At 40.8% G+C, this 21,513-nt stretch overlaps 1 protein-coding gene across 2 annotated transcripts in view; it reads right to left on the bottom strand.

Moving 5' to 3' along the window:
- negr1 (neuronal growth regulator 1) overlaps positions 1-21,513 on the bottom strand; it is a 449,277-nt gene that overhangs the window by 279,735 nt on the left and 148,029 nt on the right. For both annotated transcript variants that reach the window (XM_014215672.3, XM_014215673.3), the window contains exon 2: positions 9,604-9,830. In XM_014215672.3, the coding sequence (XP_014071147.1) occupies positions 9,604-9,830 (227 nt within the window). The remainder of the gene's footprint in view (positions 1-9,603; positions 9,831-21,513) is intronic.

Here is a 21,513-nt window from a genome sequence, read left to right as displayed (position 1 = left end):
TTCCATACTTCCTAGTTAATTAAATGTACATGATTAGTTTAATCACGTAATAATAACTATAGAAAATGTATTTGATAAAATAAGTCTAGACATTTAATGATAAGCCAGAGACACGACATTAATGACACCCCGTGCGAGGGATCTAAGACAGAACGAGACTTTACTATGAATTAGATATATATCAATTGTGCAAACAGAATTGTACGAATTCTGGCGTGTGTGTTTCCATTTGAAGTGCCTTCGGTGTTGTGTATCTGATAGCGTCAATGCAATGAGTTGTAAATTACAGATTTAGTCCGTTAGGCCAAAAGGTACAAATTCTGTCAGTCAATATTAATTAAGAGCATAGATCCAGTAATGTTTGAAATTAGAGGATAGATCTGTTCGGTGACCGAGCCGAAGTGTTATCTTTCCGCCTATAGCGTGGGTAGGTCACAGGTGTATCTGTTTTATGTACCGTGAGCTCCGGTAATATAATACAAGCAAAGAGTATGCTGAATGGGTTAATGTGAGACGTCACTAGTAAAACCCCCTTTCCATGTGTATGGAATTATTTGTGCTGTGGAACAGTATACGAATAGCTAGCTGGCACGAGATGCTACAGCTAAGAGGGGAACAGCAGCCATTTGTTTTCTTGTGTCACATTGAATTTCTTCCTCCTTGTGCGAAGGAAGTCCCGCCCTTTGAACTTCTGTTTGATTTCAGTGTGTGCTTTCAGTGACCTCTGGTGGTGACGATTAGCCAGTACAGGTTTGATTTATCATTAAAAATGATCAATCAGTAAAATGTGCTTTTGCAAAGCACATTCAGTAAACCCCAGCACTGACGGAAGTCCCGCCTCCAGTGGAGGCCTTAGGGATATGTGGCCTTAGGGATATGTAAACCTAGTGGTGAATGTACCCTAACATTTGAACTACTGTTTACACATGATAATCCAGACACTCAATTGATTGGATATCATCGTATCAGTCAATTTAATAAGTTATATTGTCGAACATACCTTAAGATTCTTCCAATTAAATGAGACATTTTAAACTTTCCAATAGTGACCTAGATGAACCAACTTCCCAGGTTAATTAAAGTTTCATTCCCAGATAGCCTATCCAGGTATGATTAATCATTATCATTGATTAATTAATTCAAAAAACTTTGGACAATTAGGAATTACATTTTTTTCCTTTCAAATGTTCTAATAATGTGCAAGATATCAGAGTAGGTAATCCCCACTCGCCCACTAATTAGTGAACCTCCACCCATAAATGGATTGATCTCTGACCACAGCAGCGATACCAACACTAATTATGGCATTAGCGGAAAAATAGCAGAAATTGCGAACAACGCTCTCCAAAATCAACCATCGTGCTCAGGCCTTGTAAAGGTTCTCTCCAGTCTAGCCCTGATGTCTTGCCATCTGAGATTGGCATCGGTCCAATACAGCAGTGCACAGCTGAAACACGAGCAAGTAACAGGAGACATAAAGGGACAGGTGGAGAGAACCGGGAACCTGATGACAAATGCAGAAAAGGGAAAAATTCTGCTAGCTATGGAACTGCGTTTGAAAACTAAACAATTAAATGTAATTGCAAAAACTTATGACGAACGAGCACAAACTCTTCAACTAAATCATCTTCTACAGGAACAAAATCGTATTTTACAGGATCAACTCGATTTAGCCAAAGCTAAATATGATGATATCCACGCCAAACTAGATGCCACCATCATTAAGTTTGCAGACGACACAACAGTGGTAGGCCTGATCACCGATAACGACGAGACAGGCTATAGGGAGGCTATAGGGAGGGGGTCAGAGACCTGGCCGGGTGGTGCCAGAATAACAACCTATCCCTCAACGTAACCAAGACTAAGGAGATGATTGTGGACTACAGGAAAAGGAGGACCGAGCACACCCCCATTCTCATCAACAGGGCTGTAGTGGAGCAGGTTGAGAGCTTCAAGTTCCTTGGTGTCCACATAACCAACAAACTGGAATGGTCCAAACACTCCAAGACAGTCGTGAAGATAGCACGACAAAGCCTATTCCCCCTCAGGAAGGTTCTACAGCTGCAACATCGAGAGCATCCTGACTGGTTGCATCACTGCCTGGTACGGCAATTGCTCGGCCTACGACCGCAAGGCACTACAGAGGGTAGTGCGTACGGCCCAGTACATCACTGGGGCTAAGCTGCCTGCCATCTACACCAGGCGGCGTCAGAGGAAGGCCCTAAAAATTGTCAAAGACCCCAGCCACGCCAGTCATAGACTGTTCTCTCTACTACCGCATGGCAAGCGGTACCGGAGTGCCAAGTCTAGGACAAAAAGGCTTCTCAACAGTTTTTACCTCCAAGCCATAAGACTCCTGAACAGGTAATCAAATGGCTTCCCGGACTATTTGTATTGTGTGCCCCCTCCCCAACCCCTCTTTTACGCTGCTGCTACTCTCTGTTTATCATATATGCATAGTCACTTTAACTATACATTAATGTACATACTACCTCAATCAGCATGTCTAACCGGTGTCTGTATGTAGCCTCGCTACTTTTATAACCTCGCTACTGTATATAGCCTCGCTACTGTTTTTCACTGTCTTTTACTGTTGTTTTTATTTCTTTACTTACCTATTGTTCACCAAATACCTTTTTTGCACTATTGGTTAGAGCCTGTAAGTAAGCATTTCACTGTAAGGTCTACACCTGTTGTATTCGGTGCACGTGACAAATAAACTTTGATTTGATTTGATCAAATCTGATGAGTTATCTACAAACAGGAGCGCAAGACTTGATAACATGCATGCAGTTTTGTTGAGCGTTACTCAAAGTAACACTGGTCTGCAGCATTTGTAGTTCAACAAAGACGGTCAGTTAATTAACATAATGACTAAGTTGGATGACAGGTCAGCAGAACTCTTTGAAGTCGCTGACCAACTGAATAATGAGAGAACTCAGGTGTTGAAGATTGAAATATTGATTTCTAAACAAGCGGAGGAAATCTCATCACTGAATCTCTCACTCCGTACTCAAGACCTCTATCTGCAAACCATGACAGATAAGTTTGAGACCGAAAGGAGCAATTGTGACACTCACATGTCCAAAATCAGTACTCTAAGTGCTCAAGTGGACTCTGCGATGCAGCAGAATACCACCCTTAGGTACAATCTGGTGGAATTCCAGAACGGTCACGCACTACAGCGTGACAACACAACCAAGCAACTGGAGCCAAGAACAGAAAGGAGTGAAGATGATAGGTTTCAGACTTTGCCTCCCTCACCAGTCCCTCAGTCTTCTCCTCTTGGCCATTCGGCACTGAGTAATATGGCGCCTTTTCGCCAACAAAGCCAAAGATTGGCTTCGCCTCTTGGCCCTTCGGCCCCAATTTCCCCACACACTTTTACAGCTCACACATTTTGGGGACATACAGTAGATGCTAAGAGAGCACATTTTGTTACATTACAGCCTTATTTTTAAATTGATTAATTAGTTTTTTTCCCCTCATCAATCTACACACAATACCCCATAATGACAAAGCAAAAACAGGTTTCTCGAAATTGTTGCTAATTTAGTAAAAATAAAACAATGAAATATTATAATTACATAAGTATTCAGACCCTTTAATCAGTACTTTGTTGAAGCACCATTGGCAGCGATTACAGCATCGAATCTTCTTTGGTATGACGCTACAAGCTTGGCACACCTGTATTTGGGGAGTTTCCCATTATTTTCTGCAGATCCTCAAGCTCTGTCAGGTTGGATGGGGAGCGTTGCTGCACAGCTATTTTCAGGTCTCTCCAGAGATGTTAGATCGGGTTAAAGTCTGGGCTCTGGCTGGGCCACTCAAGGACATTTGGAGACTTGTCCTGAAGCCACTCCTGTGTTGTCTTGGCTGTGTGCTTACGGTCGTTGCCCTGTTAAAAGGTGAACCTTTGCCCCAGTCTGAGGTCCTTAGTGCTCTGGAGCAGGTTTTCATCAAATATCTCTCTGTACTTTGCTCTGTTCATCTTTGCCTTGATCCTGACTAGAACAACATCCCTACAGCATGATAATGCCACCAACATGCTTCACCGTAGGGATGGTGCCAGGTTTCCAATTGGCTTCTGTCTGGCCACTCTACCATAAAGGCCTGATTGGTGGGGTGCTGCAGTGATGGTTGTCTTTCTGGAAGGTTCTCACATCTTTACAGAGAAAATCTAGAGCTCTGTCACCACCCTGACCAAGGCGCTTCTCCCCCAATTGCTCAGTTTGGCCGGACGGTCAGCTCTAGAAAGAGTCTTGGTGGTTCCAAACGTATTTCATTTAAGTATGATGGAGGCCACTATGTTCTTGGGGACTTCAATGCTGCAGACATTTTTTGGTACCTTTTCCCAGATCTGAGCGTTGACACAATCCTCTCTCGGAGCTCTACGGACAATTCCTTTGACCTCATGGCTTGGTTTTTGCTCTGACATGCACTGTCAATTGTGAGCCCTTTATATAGACAGGTGTGTGCCTTTCCAGATCATGTCCAATCAATTGAATTTACCACAGTTGGACTCCAATCAAGTTGTAGAAACCTCTCAAGGATGATCAATGGAAACAGGATGGACTTGAGCTCAATTTTGAGAGTCATAGCAAAGGGTCTGAGTACTTACGTTAATAAGGTATCTTTTTTTTATGATTACATTTGCAAAAAATTATAAACCTGCTTTAGCTGTGTCTTTATGGGTTATTGTGTGTAGATTGCTGATTAATTTATTTTATTGAATACATTTTAGAATAAGGTTGTAACGTAACAAAATGTGGAAAATGTCAAGGGGTCTGAATACTTTCAGAAGGCACTATATAGGTAACAGTCCAAGCCCTCTGCGAGATATGAAAACATCAGGAGTATCCATGGTGACACAAGAGTCAATAGAACTGGATGAGCTTGCCACAATTGGCTTTCTGATTGGATTCAACATTTAGCCTTTATTTAACTAGGCAAGTCAGTTCAGAACAAATTCTTACTTATAATGACGCCTACATGTAAAGCCCCTCCGGTCAAACCCTCCCCTAACCAGGACGACACTGGGCCAATTGTGCGCCGCCCTGTGGGACTCCCGATCACAGCCGGTTGTGATACAGCCCGGGATCAGACCTGGGTCTGTAGTGACGCCTCTAGCATTGATATGCCTTAGAACACTGCGCCACTCGGGAGTCAAACTAATAGTAGATTCAGGTAAATGTACACAAGATTACTGTTGACAATACCCGTATGCTTATGAGCACATGTAGCAATATGATAGCTTGATATACAACTATTTATAGCATATTTGGAGCTAATAACAGTGGGTTCCTTATGGGAGCTAACAGAGCTATCAATGGAAATTAAATTAAACAGCCACAGAATTACTATTTATAATACCCCTATCAACATGGGAAGCTGTGGCAGAATGATATATTTAATGGGAGTAAATACCTTTGAGGAGCTTGATTTGATCAGTCAATGCTTCAATGTAGAGACAGAACTGGGGACAAAGGCATTGGCAGGTACCTCTGGATCTGATATTGAAACAAAACCATGCAGGGATTAAGGCGCTAGAACCCCAGGATCCAAGGTGGCGAAGCTGTTTGAAGTTTGTACCCGGTCCGGGCTTCCCACCACCAAGGATGCCACTATTGCCAAAGGCCGCCGCTGTTGACTTCCACGACGAGAGACGTGCCTCCATGGCTGGTTGGTAAGGTCAAGAATAGGAACATCCACTAAGTCATCCAGAAGCATCCTACTACTAACTCCATTCTCCAGGGAATGGGGAGACCCCTTCGCAGTGGGATCCCTGCAGAACACTGGTAAGTCGGCTGTGGAGAGACGACATGGTGGCAACACTCCCACCAGGCCAGAGCATTGTCCAGCTTCTGGAGTAGAAGAGAAAGAGAAAGTAGGCGGATGTGGATTCCCCAGTAGCTTGTGTAAGTTCGCTACTAGTTTTCTAAGAGTAGCCACTTCGCCCCTGTAGTCCTCTGCAAGCAAACAGTTGCTACATTGAAAGTCCAGACTGAACACATTGTCCCAGAATAGAGCAAAATAAACACAGCTCCTGTAGCATTGAAAACATTTGCTAGCGACCTCCATTTGAAACTACGGTGGTTCGTCCTTTAAAAGCTGCAGTGTACTGCAGCATAGCTTGCGTGGTGCCGCAGAATTCTATGGCACGTTATTTAACCTGTTATGGCTAGGGGGCAGTATTTTCACGGCTGGATAAAAAAACGTACCCGATTTAATCTGGTTACTACTCCTGCCCAGTAACTAGAATATGCATATAATTATTGGCTTTGGATAGAAAACACTCCAAAGTTTCTAAAACTGTTTGAATGGTGTCTGTGAGTATAACAGAACTCAAATGGCAGGTCAAAACCTGAGAGATTCCTTTACAGGAAGTTGCCTGTCTGACCATTTCTTGAACTTCTTTGCCATCTCTATCTTTTACAAAGGATCTCTGCTCTAACGTGACACTTCCTACGTCTTCCATGGGCGCTCAGAGCCCGGGAAAAACCTGAATGTCATCATCCCAGCCCCAGGCTGAAACACATTATCGCCTTTCTCAAGTGGCCGATCAAGGGACTGTGGGCTTAGGCGTGTGCCCTGGCCGCCCCCGTCTTTCTGATTTTTCCTCTGTTTGCCGAAAAGGAGATTCCCGGTCGGAATATTATCGCTTTTTTACGAGATAAATTGCATAAAAATTGATTTTAAACAGCGGTTGACATGCTTCGAAGTACGGTAATGGAATATTTAGAATTTTTTTGTCACGAATTGCGCCATGCGCACGACCCTGATTTACCATTTCGGATAGTTTCTGGAACGCAAAACGCCGCTATTCGGATATAACGATGGATTATTTGGGACCAAACCAACATTTGTTATTGAAGTAGCAGTCCTGGGAGTGCATTCTGACGAAGACAACAAAGGTAAGAACATTTTTGTTATAGTAAATCTGATTTTGGTGAAGGCTAAACTTGCCGGGTGTCTAAATAGCTAGCCCGTGATGGCTGGGCTATGTACTTAGAATATTGCAAAATGTGCTTTCACCAAAAAGCTATTTTAAAATCGGACATATCGAGTGCATAGAGGAGTTCTGTATTTATAATTCTTGAAATAATTGTTATGCTTTTTGTGAACGTTTATCGTGAGTAATTTAGTAAATTGTTAGCAAATTCCCCGGAAGTTTGCAGGGGGTATGCTAGTTCTGAACGTCACATGCTAATGTAAAAAGCTGTTTTTTGATATAAATATGAACTTGATTGAACAAAACATGCATGTATTGTATAACATAATGTCCTAGGTGTGTCATCTGATGAAGATCATCTAAGGTTAGTGCTGCATTTAGCTGTCTTCTGGGTATTTGTGACATTATATGCTAGCTTGAAAAATGGGTGTCTGATTATTTCTGGCTGGGTACTCTGCTGACATAATCTAATGTTTTGCTTTCGCTGTAAAGCCTTTTTGAAATCGGACAGTGTGGTTAGATAAAGGAGAGTCTTGTCTTTAAATAGCTGTAAAATAGTCATATGTTTGAGAAATTGAAGTAATAGCATTTCAAAGGTTTTGAAAATCGCGCCACAGGATTCAACTGGCTGTTACGTAGGTGGGACGAATTCGTCCCGCCTAGCCCAGAGAGGTTAACAAAAGCATAAAGATGTTGATGAAGAAATACTGTACTGCTGTTTTGAGTTAGAAATGTAACACTTCAGAGTACTTAAGCATCGAATACATTGCAGATAGGGGGATGTTCACACCTACAGTAGCCAGGCTATAAAGAGTCTATTGTCCTGCTAATCAGGCTACATGTGCTTGAAAACCTGTTTTCAAAATGCCACCAGCTGTCCATCACCACTACAAATAAAAACAAAGCATCTTGTTTACATTCTTTATTGTAATCACAATGTCGCAAAAAATTGTATCTACCTTTCCAATTACTTTTAGAGTTTAGGATTAATTTGATTAATATTAGGGTGTTTATATTCCAAGAAAAATGAAAAACCCTCTGGGTTTCCGTTAGGATGGAACGAAAATTATGGCACTGTACAACATGACGGTCGGGTGTAGGCTACACAGTACTGGGCTATTTAGCTAAGAATATGTGTCCTGTGCGCGGCTCTGTGGCCCATCCCGTGCCTCCTACCCTTGTGCCTTGAACCTCGCGCGCTTTCAGTGGATACAGCTGGAGAACTGCAAGGCAATCCCATTGTGCGGCACTCAGGAGCCAAGACCAATATGGCCAAAATATATTGTCCTGCTAAAAACAGGGTTAATAATATATCTGTAAGAATATCCAAGGGGCTTTCATATAATTCTAGATTTATAATAATAATCGCTTTGCTTAAAAAATAACAATATTTTGGATATTTCGTTTTCAAATAACGTAAAAAGAAGGAGAAAAGGCCATTCTTGAACATGGGGTGAGACATTGTTACTAATTTGTAAATAAAGCCAGTTTGTTATTTAGAATTCATTCCTGTTTTTAGAGGGAGAGAAACCAAAAACCAACAGTCACCTCATGGGTCTTACAGTCAAGGCCAGCACAGGTATTGAACCAGCATCTGTAGCAGCACAGCTTGCACTGTTATGCAGTGTCTTAGACTGTTGCGCCACTCAGGCGCTGTACAAGGTGACCGGTCGGGAGTGGCTTACAGTACTACTGTAAGAGCAAAATAATCGTAACAAAATAAAATAATAAAAACCTTAGTGTAACAACAGTTTTAGTAAGTAATCTTGAAGTCGTGCAGAATTATCCGTTTCTATTTAGGTTTATGTCACCAATTCATTGTCAGTTAGAGACACAGTAGGACCCAAAAGCATAATCAGTGCTCTATCTCCCCCTTGTGCTGGTCTGGAGCAATGAAGTGGTGACACAGGGTACCGTACTGAACCACAAATTACCTCTAAGTATCGCAGCATAATTGCAAAACCTTTAGTGGAGCAACCACTGTACAAACTAGCTGGGCTTCTGTCAAAAATATAAACATATCATATAAAAACAGCCAAAATCCAATATGTAAATAATAATAATAATAATACATAGGACTTATTATATAGCACTTTTCAAGGACCCAAAGTCACTTTACAATTGTAGGAATGAAAAGAAAAACAAAAAACAGCAGTGAAAACAATACATCAGACTAAACAAAAACATGAATAAAGAGCAGAAAAGTTGACAAAAACAGAGACTTACCGAAAAACAGACAAAGCACTATCAAATCAAAGTTAATGAATAAACAATCAACACTGTTACTAAACAGGTACCAGGAAGAAGCGACAGTCAAGCGCGAAGCCAGCAGATACTCTCGCCTGGAACTCTCGACATCACTATGAATATATTTATGAAATATATGTGACATATTGTATATGGACATATTTAAATAATAAATCTATTTAGATCTATTTATTTAAAATATGAGTACATACCGTAAGCATTTGAAATATATGTCAATATATTAGGCTTCGGTATTAGGCTTCGGTATGTATTATTTATTTTATACAGTCTTTTTTGCTCATCTTTATGAAGGGATGGAATAATTCCAGACCCCACTCAATTATTTAAAAAAACACAGTGTGATGCAGGGTGGTGTACCCATGATATGTTAAAAAGTCAGATACCTTTAACGACTAGATGAAGGTGCTTTGGCTTTGGATTGCGCTCGCTCTGAACAGAGCAGGTATACAAGCCGTCGTCAGTCACGTCCACTTTCTGTATCTGCAGGCTGTACTCCCCCCCACTCGATACGATGGACACACGGGGGTCCACGGACCACTTGTCATTCCCTGCGAAGATGATGCTGGAACGGTTCAACCAAGCTCCTTTAGAGATTCCATCTGAAGTGCACCTAGAAGTAGAAAAAAAAGAGCCTAGTCAGATTTCAAGGAGTCTCTAAGGCTGGAAGTCACTGATGACATGGCTAATCAATGACTGACCCACAAGAGCCTGTTACGCATAACAGTAGACTGGTCCAAGGCCTTTTTGTGCTGTATATCGAACTCCTATGCTCGTCGTCATGCCAATGCACAAACAGATCTGGGACCAGGTTAAACATTTAGTAGTGTACACATAAAGTAAGAGCCTGTGCAAGACCCTGTACATACACTAGGACACTATGATAGAGACCAATGGTCACTAGCTGGCACAGCCACAAAGTCATATAATCTTATTTTAAACCTGCCTATCCCTAACCTTAAATTAAACCAAAAAGCAAATTTTTGTTTTCATACATTTTTACGATAAAAGCCAATTTTAACTTTGCTGCTGGACTATCTAGTGGAAATCACTCAGTTCTGCCTCCAGTGAAAGATTCATGACAATAAATGTCAGCCTTCCACAGGGGCCGCTGTTTTGAAGCCAATGCGCTGACAGTTTTGACCTACTTCACATTGTTTCAAAGGATTTTTGGAAGATACAGTACCAGTCAAAAGTTTGGACACATAATAATAATAATGATTATTATTATAATAATAGTGAAGACATCAACACTATGAAATAACACATAAGGAATAACGTAGTAACCAAAAAAGTGTTAAATATATTTTAAATTGGAGATTCTTCAAAGTAGCCACCCTTTGCCTTGATGACAGCTTTTCACACTTATGGCATTCTCTCAACCAATTAACACATGTAGGCAGGTAGGGGTGGTATACAGAAGATAGCACTATTTGGTAAACGACCAAGTCAATATCATGGCAAGAACAGCTCAAATAAGCACAGAGAAATTACAACCCATCATTACTTGAAGACATGAAGGTCAGTCAATCTGGAAAATTGCAAATAGTTTTAAAGTTTCTTCAAATGCAGTTGCAAAAACCATCAAGCGTTATGATGAAACTGGCTCTCATGATGACCGCCACAGGAAAGGAAGACCCAGAGTTACCTCTGTTGCAGAGGTTAAGTTCATTAGAGTTAACTACACCTCAGATTGCAGACCAAATAAATGCTTCACAGAGTTCAAGTAACAGACACATCTCAACATCAACTGTTCAGAGGAGACTGCATGAGTCAGGCCTTCATGGTCAAATTGCTGCAAAGAAACCACTACTAAATGACACCAATATGAAGAAGAGACTTGCTAGGGCCAAGAAACATGAGCAATGGACATTAGACTGGTGGAAATCTGTCCTTTATATTGGTCCCATGTTTCATGAGCTGAAATAAAAGATCCCAAAAAAATGTCATATGCACAAATAGCTTATTTCTCTAAAATGTTGTGCACAAAAACATGTAAATAAACATGTAATAAAGTAGCAAGAGCCTGCTTATATCGGTCACAAGTGGGATCTATTTCTGGTCTAATCTTGGATAATGTTGCCTTTGACCAATGTAGCCGATGAACTATTTTAAATTGAATTACAGCATGTCTTAGACATAGATGAAGAAAGTATTATCTGAAGCATACTCTGCCAAGTTTCATCTGAAAGTTGTTCACCTAAATCCTCTTCCCATTGGTTCTTCTCATAGTTCAAGCATATCGCCCCATTGAAATAAGGGTTCACTTTAAAAATATAATCTAGAAGGGAGGTAGGTGGGTGTGATGGGAAGTGACTAGAGTATGAAAATACAAAACTACGCAATTGCAGGTATCTAAAGAAATGGGATCTAGGAATATTGAACTTTTGTACTAAATGCTAAAAATATGTCAAATCCATATCAATGTACAAGTCGTTCAGTGAGGAGATCCCTTTTCCAGACCAGATATGAAACACCCGGTCTGATAATGAGAGAATGTATGTGTCACGCCCTGACCTTAAGAGATCCTTTTATGTCTCTATTTTGGTTGGTCAGGGCGTGAGTTGGGGTGGGCATTCTATGTCCTTTTTTATATGCTTTGTGTTTCTTTGTTTTGGCCTGGTGTGGCTCTCAATCAGGGACAGCTGTACTTCGTTGTCGCTGATTGGGAGTCATACTTAGGCAGCCTGTTTTCCTTTGGGGTTGGTGGGTAGATAATTTCTGTTTAGTGTTTTGCACCTGACGGGACTGTTCGGTTGTTCTTTTGTTTTGCTTGTCGGATTTAGTGTTCAGTTTTATCATTAAAAATGACGAACACTTACCACGCTGCATTTTGGTCTGATTTCTCTTCCCCTTCATCTGAGGACGACGAAGACCGTTACAGTATGGTTCTGAGAGAATGTATGGTTCTTTAATAAGTTGAAAATTCACTGAGACCAAACGATCGCCTGAACTGTGCACATTTATAGAGAATGTTTCACAATAGTGTTTCTAGTGTATTTGGAAACAGGCTCAGCTAATGCAATTTTTGCACAGACTAAGGCAGGGTTAATAGGCATCAATTCACTTTTTTGTAGATTAACCTTATACCCGGATATTTTACTAAATGTCTTTAGTAGAACCTGGATCCCAGTTAAAGGGTTGGACATATATAAAAGCATGTCTAAGCCCCTTCTTCGAATACCTTTGATAGTGGTGTTATTACATATTGTTATGTCTCAATTTCGATGGCAAACAGCTGAGGGGATAGAGGACAATCTTGTCTTGTCCCACATTGGAAATAAGTTGGAAATAAGATGAAAGGTTATTGTTTGTGCACACTGCAGCCATAGGAGAGGAGTAAATAACTTTGATCCAGGACATAAAATTGGGACTGAATCCAAATTGTTTGAGAGTATAAAATAGATGATCAAACGCCTTCTCAGCATCAAGTGATAACAATAGCTCTGGAGTGTCAGATGAAGAGGGATTATAAAGTATATTATAAAGACATCTGATGTTGAAAAAAGAATGATGCTTTTTAATGAAACCAGTTTGTAGAGATAATGAGGGAGCGGCAGGCAATACTCCTAGAAAGTATCTTTACATCGCAATTCAGTAAAGAAATTGGCATATATGAACAGCACAAGTTTTTTTTTCCTTTTTCATAACAAGTTAAATAAACTCAGCAAAAAAAGAAACATCCTCACTGTCAACTGCGTTTATTTTCAATGAACATAACACGATTCAACAACTGAGACATAAACTGAACAAGTTCCACAGACATGTGACTAAACTGAACGAGTTCCACAGACATGTGACTAACATAAAATGTGTCCCTGAACAAAAAAGGGGGGGTGGGTTAAAATCAAAAGTAACGCACAATCCCTCCATCAGTGCTCCGACTGTCTGCAATAGGCTGAGAGACACTACAGAGCTATTGTTATCACTTGATGCTGAGAAGGCGTTTGATCGGGAGAAGTGGGATTATCTATTTTATACTCTCAAACAATTTGGATTCAGTCCCAATTTTATGTCCTGGATCAAAGTTCTTTACTCCTCCCCTATGGCTGCATTGTGTGGCCACCAGCTGCATTAAGTATTGCAGTGCAGTCCTCATGGACTGCACCAGATTTGCCAGTTCTTGCTGTGAGATGTTACACCACTCTTCCACCAAGGCACCTGCAAGGTCCCGGACATTTCTGGGGGGAATGGCCCTGGCCCTGGCCCTCACCCTCCGATCCAACAGGTCCCAGACATGCTGAATGGGATTGAGATCTGGGCTCTTCGCTGGCCCTGCAGAACACTGACATTCCTGTCTTGCAGGAAATCACGCACAGAACGAACAGTATGGCTGGTGGAATTTTCATGCTGGAGGGTCATGTCAGGATGAGCCTGCAGGAAGGGTACCACATGAGGGAGGAGGATGTCTTCCCTGTAACGCACATCATTGAGATTGCCTGCAATGACAACAAGCTCAGTCTGATGATGTTGTGACACACTGCCCCAGACCATGACGGACCCTCCACCTCAAAATCGATCCCGCTGAAGAGTACAGGCCTCGGGGTAACGCTCATTCCTTTGACGATAATTGTGAAAAACGGTGAAAAAACGGTGAAAAAAACGCGACTCATCAGGGAAGAGCACTTTTTGCCAGTCCTGTCTGGTCCAGCGACGGTGGGTTTGTGCCCATAGGCGACGTTGTTTCCGGTGATGTCTGGTGAGGACCTGCTTTACAACAGGCCTACAAGCCCTCAGTCCAGCCTCTCTCAGCCTATTGCAGACAGTCTGAGCACTGATGGAGGGATTTTGCGTTCCTGGTGTAACTCGGGCAGTTGTTGTTGCCATCCTGTACCTGTCCCGCAGGTGTGATGTTCAGATGTACCAATCCTGTGCAGGTGTTGTTACACGTGGTCTGCCACTGCAAGGATGATCAGCTGTCCATCCTGTCTCCCTGTAGCGCTGTCTTAGGCATCTCACAGTACCGACATTGCAATTTATTGCCCTGGCCACATCTGCAGTCCTCATGCCTCCTTGCAGCATGCCTAAGGCACATTCACGCAGATGAGCAGGGACCCTGGGCATCTTTCTTTTGGTGTTTTCAGAATCAGTAGAAATGCCTCTATAGTGTCCTACGTTTTTATAACTGTGACCTTAATTGCCTTCTGTCTGTACGCTGTTAGTGTCTTAATGACTGTTCCACAGGTGCATGTTCATTAATTGTTTATGGTTCATTGAACAAGCATGGGAAACAGTGTTTAAACCTTTTACAATGAAGATCTGTGTAGTTATTTGTATTTTTATGAATGATCTTTGAAAGACAGGGTCCTAAAAAAGGGATGTTTCTTTTTTAGCTGAGTTTACATGTTTGTCTAATTGTTAAGGGTAAAGAGTTTGAGGAGAATGATTTCTCAAATAGGGAAAGCAAGAGAGGAGAGAGTTGATCTGAGAATTTTTTCAAGAATTTGCTCGGAAATCTGTCAGTTCCAGGGGATTTACCACACTGCATAGATTTAATTGCCAACATAATATCTTCTACAGAGAACTGTTCTTCTAATTCAGCAGCTATCTCAGGTTTAACTGTAGGATATCTAAGTTCTCAAAGAAGGTGTCGAGTAAGGTAGCACTACCAGCGGATTCCGAAGTGTATAATTGTGAGTAAAAGTTATGAAAGCATGAATTGACCTCTAAATACATTTATTTCTCAGCTCGTCAGTTATCTCAGTTATGGCTTGATTTGCGGTTCTCTGATGCAGTTGGTGTGCTAGCATTTTCCCTGATTTCACTCCATGTTCATAATTTTTGCATCAAGATTTACTAATTAGATTTTCAGCTTGTTGCGTTGAAAGAAGATCAAACTCTGTCTGAAGTGTCAAACGTTGTTTTAGTAAATCTGCGGATGAAGAGTGTGAATATGCCATATCCAAATCCAAGATTGTATTTGTAAATTCCCCTAGGTGTTGAATATTGCACTTCCTTAAATAGTGTGCTGTACGAAATAATTTGGCGCCTTAGATTAGACTTCATTGATTCCCATACTGTTGTAGGAGACATTCCATGAGTTTGATTAAGCTTGATAAATATCTCAATTTGAGATTATATAAAAGCAACAAAGGTTTCTTCTGATGCAGTGGCAGATTTAGGTATGGGCGACATGGGCAGCCGCCCAAGGCGGCATCTTGCCAGGGGTGGCACGGGGCACCAGCACAATTGTTGGGGGAACGGTGACATTTGCACGATCGGTTTTCTATCGCTTATTTACATGTCACATCAATGATATCATGTCACCGTGTGGGACTGTTGGTCAATTATCCTTGTCGGAGTGGGTGCCCTGATTCTAGTTTGTGAGCTAGGCAGGCTACTGCCTGTGAAGGTCTCCCACTCAGAAGTACGAGATGAGGAGGGGGGCATGGGTAGGTTGACCTTAGGTCTCCCCACTAGAAACCCGAGGTAGGGGTAGTGGGGGAATCTATCAAATAGCGCAGCTCTAACTTGGTACAGTACTAATGCAATTAGTAATTGCCTTAGTCTTGACTCTTGGTTGACAGTGTTGGGGGATGGGTAATGTATTGATGCTCGAGTGCCAAGTCATCACACATGGATAAGAAAAGGTCTAAGCCATCAGGAGCCCAGTTTAGGAAAAAGAGGAAAGAAGAAGACGAGAAACGCACCAAAGATAAAGGTATGCACCAATGTCATCTCTTTATGAGTATAATATTACACATGTAATGAAATAGGCTAGTATAACACTTGTGTTTGTTAGCCTATGTTGCTAGCATTGCTATTACACATATGGCGACAATATTCCATTTTCTGTCCAACTAGCTTACAGAACATTGGATATAATTTCACACAGTTTCATCATGATAATGTGAGTAGCCTGCAGCAAAACGATTACAACCTAACTAGCACATTATTGATTTGGTTAAAACCTGTTGGGGATAGGGGGCAGTATTTGCACGGCCGGATAAAAAAAACTTACCCGATTTAATCTGGTTACTACTCCTGCCCAGTAACTAGAATATGCACATAATTAGTAGATTTGGATAGAAAACACCCTAAAGTTTCTAAAACTGTTTGAATGGTGTCTGTGAGTACAACAGAACTCATATGGCAGTCAAAACCCTGAGACAAATCCTAACAGGAAATGGAAATCTGATGTGTGGAGATCACTTCAAACTTTTGCCATTGAAACACACAGGGGCTTATTAATAATTTAGCACTTCCTAAGGCTTTATTTTTTGCACATTCGTGACGACAAGTCCCGCGCACTACGGTACATTTTGAGTAGCCTTCGGAACGCACTAGCAAGAAGGAACTATTGGGACATAAATTATTAACTTTTTCGAACAAAACTACATTTGTTGTGGACCTGGGATTCCTGGAAGTGCCTTCTGATGAAGATAATCAAAGGTAAGGCAATATTTACAATAGTATTTTTGATGGTTGATGGTTCCAAGATGGCGCTAACATGAATCGCCTAGCCTATTTTTCTGACCATACCACGTCGTTTATTGCAAAGTGTGATTTCCCAGTAAAGTTATTTTTAAATCTGGCAAAGCGGTGGCATTCACGGGATGTTAATCTATAATTCTTTGAATGACAATATTAAATTTTAACAATGTTTTCGAATAGTAATTTTGTAAATTGTCGCGCTGATTCATTGGATGCATTTGAGGGAAAAGATTTTCTGAACGTCACGCGCCGATGTAAAATCCTGTTTTTATATATAAATATGAACTTTATCGAACAAAAAATGCATGTATTGTGTAACATGATGTCCTAGGAGTGTCATCTGATGAAGATTGTCAAAGGTTAGTGCTGCATTTAGCTGTGTTTTGGGTATTTGTGATGCATCTAGTTGCTTTGAAAATGGCTGTGTGATTATTTCTGGCTGGTTACTCTCCTAACATAATCTAATGTTCTGCTTTTGCTGTAAAACCTTTTTGAAATCGGACAACGTGGTACGATTCAGGAGAGGTGTATCTATAAAACGGTGTAAAATAGTCATATGTTTGAGAAATTGAAGTTATAGCATTTATGAGGTTTTGTATTTCGCGCAACGCGATTCCACTGGCTGTTGACTAGGGTGGGACAACAGGTTAACTTGGTTAACAAATGCTGTAGGCTAACTTAAAATATGTCTATATTAGGCTGATATTTTGTATCTTTTGTGATATATTGAGTCTTTTGGGGTGTCTTATGCCTAGAATTAGCTAAGGAGGTTGTATGGTTCATTTGGTTGACATGACATGTATATTTAATTGTGCAACAAATGTATTTAGGGTGTCAGACTCATATACTGTATTTCAATGCAAATTCAGGGGCACTTCTGAAATACTTTGGAGCACCCTCTGGCACTGGCCAGGATGAGGAGCCATCCACCTCCTCAGCCATACAGGCCTCTTCAGAAATTATCTCGGAGCCTCAGGATGAGGAGCCATCCACCTCCTCAGCCATACAGGCCTCTTCAGAAATTATCTCGGAGCCTCAGGATGAGGAGCCATCCACCTCCTCAGCCATACAGGCCTCTTCAGAAATGATCTCGGAGCCTCGGGAAGAGGAGTCATCCATCTCCTCAGCCACACAGGCCTCTTCAGAAATGATCTCGGAGCCTCAGGATGAGGAGTCATCCATCTCCTCAGCCACACAGGTGACTTCACAAATGTTGTCTGAGCCTGAGGATGAAGACCCATTTGCTTCCACTTCTCCACAGCAGGATTCTTCAAGTGTGTTTGTGTGCACATGTGTTTGTGTGTGTGTGTGTGTGTGGGGAGGGTGGGGGGGGTACATGCACATGTGTTTATGTGAGCATCCCTGCATACCATAAACAAAATAAATAATTTCCCTTTTGCAAAGCTTTAAGTTTCCATATTGTAGGTACAATGATAATTTTATTATTACTGGGTATGTACAGTTCAAGTCGATAGTTTACATACACTTAGGTTGGAGTCATTATAACTCGTTTTTCAACCACTCCACAAATTCCTTGTTAACAAACTATAGTTTTGGCAAGTTGGTTAGGACATCTACTTTGTGCAGGACACAAGTAATAACACTAAGATGACTGTGCCTTTAAACAGCTTGGAAAATTCCAGAAAATTATGTCTTGGCTTAGAAGCTTCTGATTTTTTTATAATTGTTTTCCTTTATTTAACTAGGCAAGTAATTGAAGAACAATTAACTAGGCTAATTGAGAGAGCTCAGCAAAAAAATTGTAGACTTCCACAAGTCTTGTTCATCCTTGGGAGACATTTCCAAACACCTGAAGATACCACTTTTATCTGTACAAAAAATAGTATGCAAGTATAAACACCATGGGAACACGCAGCCATCATACCGCTCAGGAAGAAGACGTGTTCTGTCTCCTAGAGATGAAGGTACTTTGGTGCAAAAAGTGCAAATCAATCCCAGAACAACAGCAAAGGACCTTGTGAAGATGCTGGAGGAAACAGGTACAAAAGTATCTATATCCACAGTAAAGCCAGTCATATATCGACATAACCTGAAAGGCCGCACAGCAAGGAAGCAGCCACTGTTCCAAAACCACCAGAAAAAAGCCACACTATGGTTAGCAACTGCACATGGGGACAAAGATTGTACTTTTTGGAGAAATATCCTCTGGTCTGATGAAAGAAAAATAGAACTGTTTTGCCATAATGACCATCGTTTTGTTCGGAGGAAAAAGAGGGACGCTTGCAAGCCGAAGAACACCATCCCAACCATGTAGCAGGGTGTGGCAGCATCATGTTGTAGGGGTGCTTTGCTGCAGGAGGGACTGTGCACTTCACAAAATAGATGGCATCATGAGGGAGGAAAATTATGTGGATATATTGAAGCAACGTCTCAAGACAGCAGTCAGGAAGTTGAAGCTTGGTCGCAAATTGGTCTTCCAAATGGACAATGACCCCAAGCATACTTCCAAAGTTGTGGCAAAATGGCTTAATGACAACAAAGTCAAGGTATTGGAGTGGCCAACACAAATCCCTGACCTCAATCCTATAGAAAATGTGTGGGCAGAACTGAAAAAGCGTGTGCGAGCAAGGAGGCCTACAAACCTGACTCAGTTACACCAGCTCTGTCAGGAGGAATGGGCCAAAATTCACCCAATTTATTGTAGGAAGCTTGTGGAAGGCTACCCAAAACGTTTGACCCAAGTTAAACAATTTAAAGGCAATGCTACCAAATACTAATTGAGTGTATGTACACTTCTGACCCACTGGGAAGGTGATCAAAGAAATAAAAGCTGAAATAAATCATTCTCTACTATTATTCTGACATTTCACATTCTTAAAATAAAGTGGTGATTCTAACTGACCTAAAACAGGACATTTTTACTAGGATTAAACGATTAAACTCCCGACTTCAACTGTAAGTGTGTTATTCTATTTCTGTATTTGTACACTTTAGTTTTATTTGTGTGTTTTTTGTTAGCAATAGGGTAATAGTGTAATAATTCAATTCAGTTTTTTATTGTATTTATATACTACAATATGTTTCTATTTTGGCTTTGTTACTTCTTTTTGATATTTATGATTCTTATTTTTGTATGTATTTTTATAGTTTTAAATGTTATGATAATTGGCTGTGTATTTGGTATAAGTAGTTTAATAGTGTTGGTTTGTAATTTGAAATACTTGCTACACCAGAAGTTAATGGTTATAAGGAGTAGCAATGTATATGATGGGGTTAATGGAGGGTGGATAAGAAGTAGGGGCCTGGAAAGTTACTAAGGTAAAAGACAATCACATGGTTGCGGTCACTGATAAGGGTGAAAAGCTGTGGATTAGTGAGGCATGTGGGCCGAGGTCAGGTCAGGTCACATGAAGGGAGAAGGCACAGTTTATTACCCACATTACTTAACTTCCTGCCTAGCAACAAAGATGTAGTGTTTGGAGGAAACTCCGCATAAGGTGGTATAAATACTTGTGCTGGTGGAAACATGTTTTTGTGTTTGCAGCTGTTTGACCCAGTGGGTGAATAAACTTGGTATGAGCTTTGACTAGTTGTCTGTTAGTTTTTCACTCTGCTTGTCAGAACCTAACAATAGTAAAAGGAGAATGATCCGAAAAGACTATAGCTTGGTAATCAGTGGCAGCAATCTATTGTCTAGGAAAAAGTAGTCTATACATGAGATGGTATTATGAACTGATGAGAAAAAAGAATACTCCCTAGCTGTGGGATTGTGGAAATGCCACACATCAGATATGCTATATGTCTTAAGAAATTAGCTGAATTGTGGATACTGTCTTTGATGAAGATGATACCTTAGGATAGCTAAGATCCAGATTGGGCGACTACACAATTCATATCACCACCTAGTATTAGATGGTGTGTGTCCATATTTGGTAATCGAGAAAATACATTTGTGAAGAATGTTATCCCAATTTGGTGCATAAATGTTAGCCAAGATAACAGGTGTATTATACAGTCTTCCTACTACAATAATGAAACGGCCTGCTGAGTCTGCCTCTACACTTGACATTGTGAACGGTATGTTTTACTAATTAAAATGGCTGCTCCTATAGTTTTAGAATGAAACTTGGAATGATATGATTGACCGATCCATCCTCCTTTTAAACGAGAGTGGTCGAAAGTGCGGAGATGTGTCTCATGAAGAACGGCAATATCTACTTTAGGTGATTTAAATGAGAAAGAACCCTTTCACGTTTCACTGGGTGATTTAAAGATGTAACATTTCAGCTAGCAAAAGTGACAGAGCAACCAGCTGTCCCTCTCATGATATTAGGCCTAGCCATGTAAAGTCTGGGAGGGAAAGGATAGATGACAGATTACAATAACTGATCCATTAAAAAAAATGTTTTAAAAAATGCAAATAAAAAACCCAAAAGTTCAAATAAAAAACATAAACAAACAATACTCTGAAGTCTGGTATGAAAAAGAAATCCCACCCAGGTCACCTAATAGAACAAGTTAACCGCTAATCCCCACACAAAGATATCCACACACAATGTGCTTGTAGTGGGGAAAACTAGACCTATCGAGAATAGAGCCCTACTGAAATAGTGAAGGATTTAAAACAACTTGTGCATAATAAATAAATAAGAAATACTTATTTGCAACCCAAAACTAGGTTGTTTTAAAAGAAAGTATAAAGCATTTTATAAATCACATCTTGCAGCAACGTCTTTAACTAAGCTTTATCTACCCTGGATACGGTACCATCAATAAACATGAGCAGCTTCATGGTAATAAAATAAAACAAAAGGAGAATTGACTCACCAGAACTAACAAGCTGACCACACTGATCGTGTTGCGTGCGTGAGCGTTGCAAAATAAATGTACACATACATTTG

The sequence above is a fragment of the Salmo salar genome, chromosome 10 (genome assembly GCF_965601325.2).
Source record: "Salmo salar chromosome 10, fSalSal1, whole genome shotgun sequence".
In the NCBI taxonomy this organism is placed as follows: Eukaryota; Metazoa; Chordata; class Actinopteri; order Salmoniformes; family Salmonidae; genus Salmo; species Salmo salar.
Note: the sequence above shows the minus strand (reverse complement) of the source record. Positions and strands in the feature narration are given on the sequence as shown.